Genomic DNA, 13601 nt, shown 5'->3' with positions numbered 1-13601 from the left:
ACCTTGTGACTACCCAAACCAAATACCAAACTTGTTACTGTTCCTTTCCCTGGTAATCACTGAAAGCTACACCTGAGCGCAAAATATGTGGCCAATATTCATTGGCTTTTTATTCTGCGAATATGGACGCCCTAAATAGTAAGTCAAATGCAAATTCTCTCTTCCCGGTATCTTCCACCTACCAGTCTGAGCTAATTACCGACCCTGTTACTAACCAAACTAAATACCGATCCTATTACTTTTCCTGGTAATCACTGAAAAGCGACACGTGTGCGCAAAATATGTGGCCAATATTCATTGGCTTTTTATTCTGCGAATATGGACGCCCTAAATGTTAGGTCGGTTGGGGTTTGAGGAGAGACATACAAATAATAGTTGGGCGGAGGCATTATCGGCCACCAGCACAGAAAGACGTCAGATAAATTATCAACAGCGAAAGAAAAAGGGAGAACGGAGACCAGTGGAATATGAGGGTTTGGAATTTCGTTTCACCTCTTTGGCTTAAGAGTTGGTAGAAGGGCATTCGATACCCCTTTCTTTGCCCATGGGAACATTAGCTTTACCTCCAGGTTTCAGGTTCCATCCCACGGATGAAGAACTTATTTCCTGCTATCTCAAGGGCAAACTCAATCATGGCCTTAAAGAAGCAGAGCTCGAAGTTATTACTGAGGTCGACCTTTACAGAACCGAGCCCTGGGATTTGCCTGGTAACTTCAATTTATTTTCCTGGTCCACATGTTTATGGGATCTCGCTAAGTAGTAGTGATTTGATTATGCTTTTGAAATAATATCTCTTAGGCATTAGTTCTCATGGCGGCTGTAACGAAATTTTAGACTTAAATTTTGACCCATTAATTGGGGGTTAGCATATGGCAGACTTTTAAGTGGAATTGCGAGCTGAGATGATGGCTGTAACTGCGGTCTTTTGTAAAATGATGGTCCACGGGTTGCATTTCTGGTTCCTGTTCGCAGGTCATGTTAAAGTAGATTTCACTAATAACCTACCTGTTAATGAATTTCACTCACCAACTTAAACCCTCGTAACTCTAGGTTTTAGGAACAGAGAAGGTAACTGCAGGTTATAGTAACATAGGATATAACAGCAGGTCGTTTGAACACAGTCGATGTTACTGAATTACTGTATTGGATTGTGGGAGGCATCCGTTATTCGCAAGTCTTCTAACCTATCGATCTTTGGATAGTAGCTCTCAGAATTAGTCCATCAGATTCCTTGGGCGGTTATGTTAGAAGTAATTTCAATGTGAGTACATTGAATGGCGGCCCCATTTTCGTTAACTGTTTACATAGAATGCCAATAGGGTGAAACATATTCAAGAGGACGACTTTGAATCGGAGCAGGAGGCTCTGCTAAGTAGGTTCCAAGAAGGGGACATTCAAGGATTCAATACATTCAAGGATTCAATGGCTTGCAGATTGCCAAACCTGGTTATGTTAATGAAAATTTCAATTAGAGAATACAACTGAACTTTTAAAATCAATTTTGGTTAATAGTAAATGCAAGGGCTTACTGATTCCTAGTGCTTCCAATAGTAAATTCGAATTTACTAAATATAGAGACAGTAACCTTTTGGTTATCGTAGGTTGTGTTAAAGTAATTAAACTAGAACATTCCACCACAATGGCTCTTGAATTTTTAGTATTAACAGTGTTAGGTACATTAAAATAGATGTCGGTAGTATTACTCCGAAGAAATATTTGTTTATTCCCACTGGCGGTTGAAATATTATGGCATAACATTCAATAAGTATTATTTTCACAGCTTCTTAGCTTAGAATATGTATATCGATAATAATTATTAACGACAGTGGACTGATGCAGCTTATCAAGTTTCCCGGAACAGTTATGTTCAGTTTTTCAGTAACAGTAGTTAATGGGATAACCTGGTTTTTCTCAGTTGGGTCTGCAGAAGTGTAAAAATTCTGGTAAGAAGACACATGATGATTTACTGTTGCATAGTTTCCCAAAGATCTTCACGTTAACTAGACGATAATCATGTTATCTGCAATTCAGTAATTAGTGGACAAGGACTCGTGATCGAAATGAACCTTGTGCAATTCTGCACGGATTATGCCTGTAAAGTAAATTTTGGTGTTAAAAAAATTGGCTTTGCATAGGTTGATCGTTGACGCCTCTTTTCTTTGAACTAAACTCAATATACATAATGTTTCATAATTGAAATGAGCTTGTGTGTTTTGCATACGAATCTTTCCTGTAAATTAAATTTTGGTGTTAAGAAACATGATGTTGCACATGTTCCTGGACCTGATTATGTGGTAAGTAAAATTCAGCAATGAGTACAATGACTCACCCTTGAATCTTTTGCAATTTTGCAGAGAAATCCTTCCTGCCCAGCCGTGATATGGAGTGGTATTTCTATAGTCCTCGTGATAGGAAGTATCCAAATGGTTCACGCACTAATAGGGCTACTGAAGCTGGGTATTGGAAAGCCACAGGAAGGGATCGTAAAGTTTACTCTCGAGCAAGTACAGTAGGAAAAAAAAAGACTCTAGTTTTCTATATAGGCCGGGCTCCGCAAGGTGAACGAACTGATTGGATAATGCATGAATATCGTCTTGAGGAAAATGAATGTGAGGCGGGACCTTGTTTGCAGGTATTATTTATGAATTATTCATTCTTTGGGATGCTGTTTTTAAGTGAAATGTATTTGTTTGGATACCATCATATCGAAAACATCATCAGTATTCATATGCATAGATAGAGACATAGGTACATACGTACACCTCTTTTGTTTTGAAGATATTTACTTCAAGGCTAAAATATAATGAATGAGCTAGAAAAGTCCCATTTGAGTTTTATGGAACTGGATTTAAGAAAATCAAATGTTTGACTAGTATGATAGGTGTAATTGGATTGTGACTGACAATTAGATATGGCATGTGCACTTATGGAAATGCTCTTATATATTGCCATCCAATCTGAAATAAGTATTGGGCAAATGGAAGGTATTTAGGGTTTTCAAGAATTGTAAAGTGTTAAATTAGCAAAGCTAAGGGAACAATGTTTGAAGGAACAGGAACAACATTAAAAGGAGTTGAGGGCAATGCCATCTTTAATTTTTATTTTTCAAACTTGCAGCAACAGAGCGACACCTAATCTCCATGTTTTCAGTGTTTTTTGCATAGGATAACACTTTATCTCTTTGCTAGGTGTTTCATTCCAATTGAACTTTCTTGCTTTTCTTATCTAGTAATGATGGCCTCTCAGCCTGTGCTTTGTCATACTGATGACTTGATTCAGGGCAACTTGTTTGCACATGTATGGTTGTTTTAGCTTTGGCATGATTCCTCTTACGACCATGCTGCTTCTTTTGTGTCAAGCTTTTAATTCTCTTCAATTTCTCTTCTTGCTGTAACTTCTCAATCTTTTGGTTAGCTTTTTTTCTTTATGAAGTTTGAGTTTCCTGTTTGTTTTCTGATTTGATATTGTACGTTTAGACTTTTTGAGCTAGGATTTAAATCAAAGGGTTTGAATCCTTTGAAAGAAGACAAGTTAATCTTAAATACATAGGTATTTTGTTGCTAGGGGATTCATCTCCAACACTAGGAGATGTGCCCTGCATCTTCCTGTTGCAGAGACATGTACTCATCATCTCCCCCATCTTGGGGGATGCCTTCTCACGTTCTTTATGTGGGGAGGTGCCCTTGATCAAACTGAAGGGATGTTCCCTCAAAACGATTCAAAACTATGGTTAGTATTGTTTAATACATTGCCTAATATTCTCATTTCTAAGGTCTGTGTCTTCCATGCCCAACAATCTGATTTAAGGTCCGATTTAGGTCTAATTTGCATTTCTATGCCCTGCTATCTATTATATGAATTTTCCTATGAAGTTATCCCAAATTCTAGTAGTCTAACCTACATATTTCATGTGCAACTAGCTGATATAGAGGTCTAGTCGATGTATTTCATATATAGTAGCTGTACAAATGTTGGATTTTTATTTTCTATTGCCTGTCAATATGTTATAGAGATCCAACTAGTGTGTCTAGTGCCAAAACATACACCGTATACTTACAAACTCTCCCAAGATTCTTACTTCCCATAATTGTGTACCCTTCTCATGAGTTTTGCAAATTGTGGATGTTTGATGGTATAAGTTCAGTTTTACAACTCATTATAAGGTAACTTGACACACCTTGATTTCAAAATTAGCATTTTTTCACCCATACCCATGTGCATACTTGCACCTAAAAATTTGGCTATTTACCCTAGTGTTGATGTCTTCTCCTCTCAAGGAAAAGAGTCAACCTCCTAAGGCCTTGTTTAGGTTCCCTTTGTGTTTTTATAGAAATGATGCTCCTCTTTTCACTTATGTTATGATCATAATAATGAAAAATAACGATTTTTCATTATTATATAAATGATAATGAAAAATAATGATTTTTCATTATTATATAAATAATAATGAAAAATAATGATTAACAAGTATAATTAATTATGAAAGGGCATGTCTTGGGACATGATTCCCATGATGCTTTAATAATATTCAACTCTCCTTGCAACGTGTTCTGCTTCATAGAATCTCTAAACATTTTTGGCCCTTGTAATTCATCGACAACTTTTAAAGCCTTGAAAAGAAATTATTTCTCCTACAGTCATCAATACTTGAACATTCAAAAATAATATCTTCTAGCATTTTAATCCTTGCATGCCAATCTGCTTTGATCTGCTTGATTCTCTTCACTGATGGAAGGCCTTGTTGGTTCTTTTGGAAATCACTAAGAGTATTGGTTCTACTAATAAAAGTCATTAAATCATTTTCAACGAATTGTTAATCACTCCAAATATTTCTTCAAGTACTCAAAAACTGAAGCAATTCTTTGAGACAAATTTCTCAAGTATAAATAAATTTCCATTACTTAATTATTCCTAGTCGCTTATTAATATTTACTGTGACATAGGATCTGGCACCATTTAGCAATTTTTTCGTTTTCTTAACTTTTTGGGTTGTATTGGGGGGGCGATCGCTACTGTAGCTTTAGGTATTTGAATAGCTAAATGGGGCCTAAATAGAGGTTTGGGACTAAGAGATGTCTTTAACTCACTTATCTTTCTTTTTGACCTCATATTTTCAACCTCTTCCTTAGTGAAGGTACAAGTCTTGTGGATGTGGTCCAGTGGTTAGGTGGGGAGGTTTGGTCCCCACAGGTCTCGTGGTCTAATCCTGAGTAGGACTATGTATGCTTGAGAGCTATTGCTCCAGGCTAACTTTAGGCACAATTTCTTCAGTTGGAAAAGAAAAGAAAAGAAACCAACTTTAATATGGAAATGACGAAGGCACCATGATATGATTTAGATCAAGAGTTCGAAACCCACAATATGTTGTTCAAACCCTCGGATCTGTCTTCCCACAATGGTTCTTAGCTCAAGTGGTTGGGATTGCGGCTTGCCACCCCACACACCCAGGTTCAAGTCTCCGAAGGCATTCTGTAGTCTGTATTGATTAGGCTCAAGGAGTAGGTGGCCCTAGGAGTTTTCACTCCGTTCGTGGTCAATACAGGACGTCTCGGTTCTTGCTTAGTCATTGGGTCTTTCATGTTAAAATAAAAGACATAGAGTGAGCAAGTGCATCCCCTGTAGTCATGTGTAATTTCAGGAATTCAATAGGTCCTACTCTTGAGACGTCAACTTTTGACTTCCACATTTTAGTAATTTTCTTGTTTTTGACATGCACCTTTTCAAACTGTAATTTTCTACCAATCTTATCGTAATGGGTGTTATGCATGGTTAATGACCATTCTTCAAAAATGATTGGCTCTTCAGCAATCAACTCCTTGACTAACTTTTGACTCTCAACCAATTGTGATGCTACCTAGTTTGGGACGGTGGCATTGTCCACATCCATATTTGTAGATCCTTCTTGCTGTGAGCCTCTTTTACTTGAATTGTTCCTTTCAGAAGAAATAACAATATGGGACATTTCCAAGCTGACACGAGGGGGTGGTTCTTCTCCATCATCTCCACCTGATTGTCTTTCATTACTCTATCCTTGGATTGTAATGTTTTCATGTCTTTTGTGGGCCAAGGAGGACCTTCGATGGGTTTGTGTGGTTGAAGAGGGTTGTGCCTTAGTAGGGTTTTTCCCTCTTTGCTTGGTCGTTTCTCTAGATCGTTGCTTACTTAAGTTACTACAACATTTCCATGTTGGGTAATGGGTAGTTGTCTTTGATGAAGGCTACATTTAGGTTTCTGAAATCCACACACAAGTGGATTTGTCCTAACTTCTTTGTCATTATCACGAGGTTTAAAAGCCAAGTGGTATGTATCTAGATGGAGCAATGATTCTCACACTCAACATCTTCTCAAGTTCTTGTTTAACAATGAGCTGTGTATTGATCTACCTAAGCTTTTGCTTGAAAGGCTTGGCACCCTCGACTAAAGGGATCGTGTGTTGTATGACATCATCTTTATATGCTTTCATGTCATCATATGACCAAGCAAACACATCCTTAAAATCCATCACTAATTTCTTAATCTTACTCTTTTCTTTAGGAATGATGTGACTAACAATCAACCGTAGTCCCTACGTTGATCTCTTCATATTCTTCTAGGATGATTGAGTCGATTCATCCTTTGAAAGCATCATCTCGGTTGAAAGATGCTTCAAAAGGTATTAAACTCGAGGGAATCTTATTAGAGGGTAAAAGTTCTACAGAATGTTCTTCCATCAAATAAGGCTCATCTCCCTCAAATTCATCAGTGCTCTTGAGAAACTTGACAATTTGATCATCGTCATTAAAAACTTGCCAGTTCTCAACATTGTCTGAAATTGAGGGTTTGTAAAGTATCTCAATTCTACCGCCTATCTCTAATTCTGGGCAATGTTGCATAATTGATGTAGACACAACTAATGAATTGGCAATAACATTCATAGACCTTGGTATCGCTTCTATCCCAAATGCATCAAAGACACCTATGACCCCCGTGACTACTTGTTTATACTTTTTGAGGATGCACCATCAAAACTCATCCTCCATAACACCTTCACTTCTTTTGGTTGAAGAATTTCAACGGCCATGACCATGTAAGATCCCATACTTTCTTCTATGATCTTAACTTGATTATTAGGATTTCTAGGATGTTCTACATGGTTCATTCTATAGGATTCCTTGTATAACCTAACAGATTCACCCTCATGGGTAAGTAGCATGATGTAAGATAGATCCATTTGAATTGCACCACCTACGCCTAGCATCCACTTTCATGATAACAACATTCCCCAAGTGGGAGGCAGATCCAACACGACTATGTCCATACTCAAGAATACATTATGCTGGGAGGTGAACTTGCAAACCCTTAATCAACTTGATGGATGGGATCTCACGAGAGTCAAAATCATAGATATTCTTCTGAGGTCATAAAGCTCTAAGTCCCATCTTCTTAGCCACTTGTAAGCTCATGACATGTACTGTAGCCCTTGAATCCATCATGCAATTATGAAGGATCCAATTAGTTACAATTAATGACACTAGGAATGGCTCGTTTAAGGGATCATTGCTAGGTTAACATGACAGATGTTAGAAACATAGGGGGATCCTCACTTTGATTCATACAAATAGTGTTACTCCGAATCACTTCCTGGACCCTTGGCTCTTCAAAACCTAAAGCCTTCCCTATTTGACTTCTAAAGGTAGGGATCTTGACAACTTCATCAAAGGGATAGGCACTTTAGCATTATTTTCCCATCCAAAGAGATCTACATCTAATTCAGTGGACTTTGAAAATTTGGGAGGGTACACTACCTTTTTAGACAAATAGGATGTTTGACCGGATGGTTAACCAGGAGTTTATTCTAGGTTTGGGTTCATATAGGATGTTTCTTTGGATTTGCGTTGATAAGTTTTCCCTCTAAAATGCTTGACATACATTTGTTTAAGTTGACCATTGGAAGGGATCTTATCGAACAACTTGTTACCAATCTTTTTAGCAGCACTGCTAAGGCCCTGGCAGCCTCACTAAGATGGGTACATGCAAGGCAAGGACCCACTGTCACCTCGGCTGGAGCCCCCACTATTTAGGCCCAACACCTCCTAAACAGCCAAGGGAGGAGTCCCTCAATATTTCCCCGAAACTCTTGTTTATGTCTAGTGCCTTGTATGAAGTCAATGGGGTTGAGGTGTTCTTGAATTGTCTGCTGTCCTGCACAAAAACAATGCTAAAAGCAGAGCAGGTTTCAATAGTTGATATTAGCAACCAAAATATTTCAAAGATATAGCATGTCACCTATGGATTTTGGTCTACTAAAATTGTCCTAACCAAATGTTTGATTGTTTCTTGATTTTGAGGTTTGGTTAAGGATTTATGAGTCAAAATAACTTGCTGTCTTGTATGACAGTCTGTAATACCTGCATAAAAGCATGCATTTATGTGACATGTGTGGCCTTAGAGCACACATTTGAGGAGGACGAATTGATATTTTGAGCATTATTTTTTCTTTTATGAGGTGTTGTTGGGGGTCTTGAGACGTATCCACCCTTGTATCTTGGACTGGGGTTCCCTCTTTGATTAATATTGACTTGTTAAACATTACAAATTGTCTTAGAAACTTTATATGCTAAAATATGGAAATTGCTCTAATTAGACCACCTTGTCTTAATTTTGAATGCTGCATTTTATTGGTGGTGTCATGAGTAGTTAATATAAGAGTCCTTAGACCTGATTTCCTCTTGTCTTAGGATCCTTTGTTTCAACCTTTAGGGCGACGATACTTTGTCCAAGGCATGCTCTACGTATTTAGAGGAGTTCTCTTTCCATTAGAAAGCGCCATGTGGCATGGTTAACATGGTCCAAGCCTATAAACAAAGATCAAATGCCTACTTTGACAAATTAGAAAAATGACAAGTGGCAAGTTGACCTATGCAATGGTGAATGTGGACCCAAGTCAAAATTAGACCTATAATCCTATAAAAGACGGTGAAAGAATCATCTTCACTCATGAAGCGGAGCGTTACGGTTCATGGACTCTACAAGAGTTGCGATAGAGTTTGAAAGGTGTAGAAATTTGTGAAATGCTTTGATAACATGCAAAAATTTATGAAAATATGGAAAATAATGCAAAACATATATTTCACCTCTTAAGAAGAGGTTTCTTGGATCTTAACCTTGAAATTTTTCATCCTTAGGTATGCTATGAAAAAACAACGACAGAAGTGAACAATATTTCAATCCTCAACAATGCCAAACATCTAGGCAAATCCAAGAGAAAAGATACCAAAGTGTTTTGATAAATTTCAGTCCTCTAGGGCAATCTTATCATGCATAACCCAGATCTAAAAACTCTTATTTATTCTAGGGCAATCTTATCATGCATAACTCAAACTGGAAACTCCTATTTACAACAATAAATACATTGGTAAAACAACCCTTATTTTCATCCATTCCATTGTTAAATCACCTGGAAGGCATATTCCATTGGAAATTACAAACCATGAAGATGGATGAAAATCAAATTCGCAATTTATAGAAGTATTGAGCAATTGAGAACTTAAGTAATATGCATAAGATCAAGTTGTACATAGTCTTATCAAATGGCTAGTACAATCCACTAGCTTTCCAAAACCCTAGCTAGGGATAAAAATGAAAAACCGTACCTCAACCAAGGAGATCCAACACGAATCACCTAAGCTAGTTCTCCAAAGCAAGATGTTGCCTCCTGTTCTTCTTCTTCACCAAACATAAGTTGGGGTTTCATCTCAAAACCCTAATCTCAAAATCTCCAAGGGATAAAACCCTAACCCTAGACTTCAAGATGCTCCAAGAAGATCAAGAAGCCCAATCGACTCCAAGAGAGAGAGAGAGAGAGAGAGAGAGAGAGAGAGAGAGTACAAACGAAGATAAAAGAGAGAGAGGATGACTAGTGTGCTCATCCAAATCATCTCTCCACATAAGAGTGAGGAAGAATGATGTGTATGACATGAGTGAGTGAAGGACTCTCTCCTTTTCCTATATATATATGAGAGGTAACAGAGTCCAACAATACAATGTTAGCCAAATCCCTTTCAAGCAACCTACAATAATCACATGTATGTTCACACAAGTGAAATGCTTCACTTTGAGGGTACAAATGTAAAGCTCCAAGGTGATCCCATACATAATGAAGGCTCTGAGATGATGTAGCTACACAAGGTGTGCCCATGCTCCTCTGCCCCAAGCCCACATGAATTCTGTTCCTCCTTTTAAATCATTCACTCTTCTTGGTACACTCCCCTTGCATGAACTTTGTTGCAACCTAGGGCATCTCAGAGGTAACTCTAAGCCTCCATATAGGAATCCAAGCTATCTCATGCTATCTAATACCCTCTAAATTGCACAATACTTTGCCAACTATATAGGGCATTTTCAAAGAAACTGAACCTTCCCATGTGGCCATCATAAAGGATGTCTCCCAAGCTATCAAGAGAACTCCAATGCGCTAGGGTAGAATACCAAACAAGCACCTAGTTGATGTCAAGAAACGACTAAACTAGTCGTCTCCAATATGCAAATCCATCACGAGCCATCTCTCATTTGCAATACATCTTGAACCATCCAGGGGATAAACATACACCATGTACCTCAAAACGCATGAAACACCCCCAAACATGGTGTGAACACTTTTAGAGTAACTTGAAAGCTAACAAGATGCATTATTCATCCATGTAGAAGGCCTAGGGGATACACCCTCAGTGGAACGACAACATTTATGGATTAAAATATCATTTTCCCCTTTTAAATGCTAAAAGGGACCAAAATTCAAATCTTGGTTTGAAAGTTTCATTTTGTAGAGGCATGGTTGGAAGTGTGGGAGACCCCTTCCAACCTTAGTTGAATATCTTTAGGAGGAAGAAGTTAACGGGCATTTTAATGTGAGGTTCTTCATCTTTATTATTATTATTATTATTTTTAATTAATTATTATTAATATATTATTTTAAATTATTTTTTATTTTTTATTTTTCTTAGGTTGATTCGATTGTTGGAAATCACTTATATAAACATGTTGGTATAATTCAAGGGTAGGTTTGTTCCAATAAGTAAATGTTAGGGTTGATGTGAAACCCTCACATTGTTTTACTATAATCATTATGTTTAGTGAAGGATATTTGGTGCTACAATTTCTAGGTTAGGTCTTTCGCTTTATTTTTTAGTGCTTCCCTAACTAGGGTTGAAGGTTAGGTGTGGCACATTTAGGCCACTTGATAATGTGGTGAAATCACGCTTGAAGAATGATGTATTATTGGTTGATCATTAATAAGAACACTATCCTACTTTGCCTACTTCATTTATAGGTTCATATGTGGCTTTCCCTTTAATTGTTCATGATTGCACTCTGTTACATAATTGATTCTGTACTTGTTGTGAGCAACATCTTTGGAAGTGCCCTCTAGTAGGTTAGCTACCCCCTGTAAGAACATTATGGAATTTTTACACATCTTGAGGCCATCTCTAATCCTCTAAACAGGAAACCGAGTTGCCATATGTCAACTAAGGCTTGAAGCCCTCCTTTAGGATGCACAAATCTGCACATCCCCTAAAAGAAAGGAACTCTTGAATGTCCCAACCTCAATGCGCGAGAAAGTGCTACATCTTTAAGGGATACTAGAAAAGCACAAAGTAAGCTTGCACTATTAAGCTATGTGCCAAAGAAAGATAAATCATCAAAGTAAAAGGCGCACCCGAGGGGTGGAAAAAGCAGGCTGAGTAAAGGGGTAACTCATGCCACCATAATTTCTCACTCCTTGCATCATTACACTTGGGATGTTGGACACCCATTAGTTGGTCTCTTGGTTGTGGCATCTTCCTTAAGTCTTTCCCACTCCATTACTACCTTATCACATACACATGGATTGATGGGTCTACCTATGACATGTTTCTCCCCTTGGGGGTTAGAAACACTTAATAGGGTTATTAACCTAATCATCCCTAACATAAGTGAGGCAACTTGTTTACAAGTCTTAAGCTTGTTAGACATTTGAAGGTGAGTTTTGTGTGAAGTATTTTTGTGCCCTTAGCATTAGATATGGTCCATTATGATGCTTTCATGATTATATGCCCCTAATGATGTTGATCTCACTTGATCTTGAGACGTTTTGTTTAGGGTGTATCACATGCAGCAATGATCCCTTGAGGGATAGCTTGACTCCTCCCCAACACCTTCCAGAGGTTACTTTGCCTCGTTTTGATAGCATATACGACCTTGTGGCCCCAACATTGCCCCTCTGAAGATGAGTATTGGGCCTTGAGAAACTTCTACACGATTCTGCACTTATTGATGTGCCTTGAGATGTTGAAATGTAGATGCTTGGTCATTAAATTATCTGATGATGTGCCCAGATGGAACCAACACATCTTAGGTTGGCTTGTTTGATGGACAATGCATTGTTTTGAAGTCTAGATGAGGATGGTTGTCATTGATATGACTTGGGAGAGCTAGCACATTCTTTCTTAATGCCAATGCTTGCCCTAGATGGTGCCACATCACTTCTACATGCCTTGGAAGGGTAACATAGGCCTCTTTTTGGATGATATCATGTGGAGGAGGTGCCTATTGGAGATGCTCACATGCGCTTTGAGGTTTTCTTGGAGTGAGGTTCATTCTTGGACCATTGCCTCTCTTACTTTATGTATTATTGACCATTCTTGGAGGATGATGTCATGGTGATGATTTTACCCACACGTGGGGGTTATTTTTGGCATATTATTATGTTTTAGAGCTATCTCAAGGTGAGTTTATGACCTTTGACCTAACTGAATGCTAAAATTAACTTGTTTTAGGGATTTTGCTTGTAAAATTAATGAAATGAGACTTGGTTGCCCTTATATAAATAGCGGAGTCTCACTCACTCTTTCATGATCATCATTCATTACACTTCTATCTCTTTGGAAGTGTGCACTAGCTATTGTTGACTTTCTACTTGGATGCAATGTAGTTTTATAGAGTGAATTGTCTTTTGGGGAGGAATTTTGCATGAGAAGACCTCTTTGGGATTGATTGAAGAGAGTCTTGTTGAATATTGTAAGTTTAATGTTCACCTCCTTCAATTTTTGCATGCTATAATATGTGAATTAGGGTTTCTATGTGTGCCATGTCGAAATTTTAATTTATTTCATGAAATCTTGATTCTTCATGGTATGTGAAATTGTTTTCCTTGAATCCTTCTACAGAACTTTGATATATGCATCTCTTGAACTTTGAATCTACCATCTAAGGAAGTTGCTAGGGTTTCTGAGTTGAGATTCTTACTTTGTTACCCTCTTCATCAATGTTGTCTTCAAATTTGCAACATAATTTTTTGTGATACCATTTTTCGAAGCATAATGGCCACCAGCTTGCGATGATGAATGCAAAATGTGTTTTGGCCACAACTTTGTTCTTGCACAAGAAGATTTGATAAGTGAACAAGTGATCCCATGAATATTGTTATGTAACTAACTCAAAAAATAGAAGAAAAGATAGATCGATGACTTGAGAAATAGTCTCTTCGAGGGGGCAACCTGTTACATAAATGAAAAATTCTTGGATGATACAAATGACAAGACCTCCTTTGTATATATAAGAGTCTAAGGGGTCACAATATAATC

The 13601-nt window shown here is 37.8% G+C and overlaps 1 protein-coding gene across 7 annotated transcripts in view; it reads left to right on the top strand.

The window, feature by feature from the left end:
* The first annotated feature begins 358 nt into the window (after positions 1-358).
* Positions 359-13601, top strand: part of LOC149218436 (NAC domain-containing protein 54-like) — a 171079-nt gene continuing 157836 nt past the window's right edge. For 2 of the 7 annotated variants that reach the window (XM_089383996.1, XM_089383997.1), the window contains exons 1-2: positions 363-707; positions 2355-2632. In XM_089383996.1, coding sequence (XP_089240122.1) covers positions 545-707; positions 2355-2632 — 441 coding nt within the window. In that variant the 5' untranslated portion in view covers positions 363-544. Of the gene's footprint in view, positions 708-2354; positions 2633-13601 lie in introns of all 7 variants that reach the window. The other 5 variants (XM_089384002.1, XM_089383995.1, XM_089383998.1 and 2 more) reach the window with 5 other exon arrangements.

Source organism: Pinus tabuliformis, chromosome Q (assembly GCF_031772625.1).
Source record: "Pinus tabuliformis cultivar Carrire ecotype Pingquan chromosome Q, CPIR1, whole genome shotgun sequence".
In the NCBI taxonomy this organism is placed as follows: Eukaryota; Viridiplantae; Streptophyta; class Pinopsida; order Pinales; family Pinaceae; genus Pinus; species Pinus tabuliformis.
This window is presented reverse-complemented; position numbering and strand designations above follow the sequence as displayed.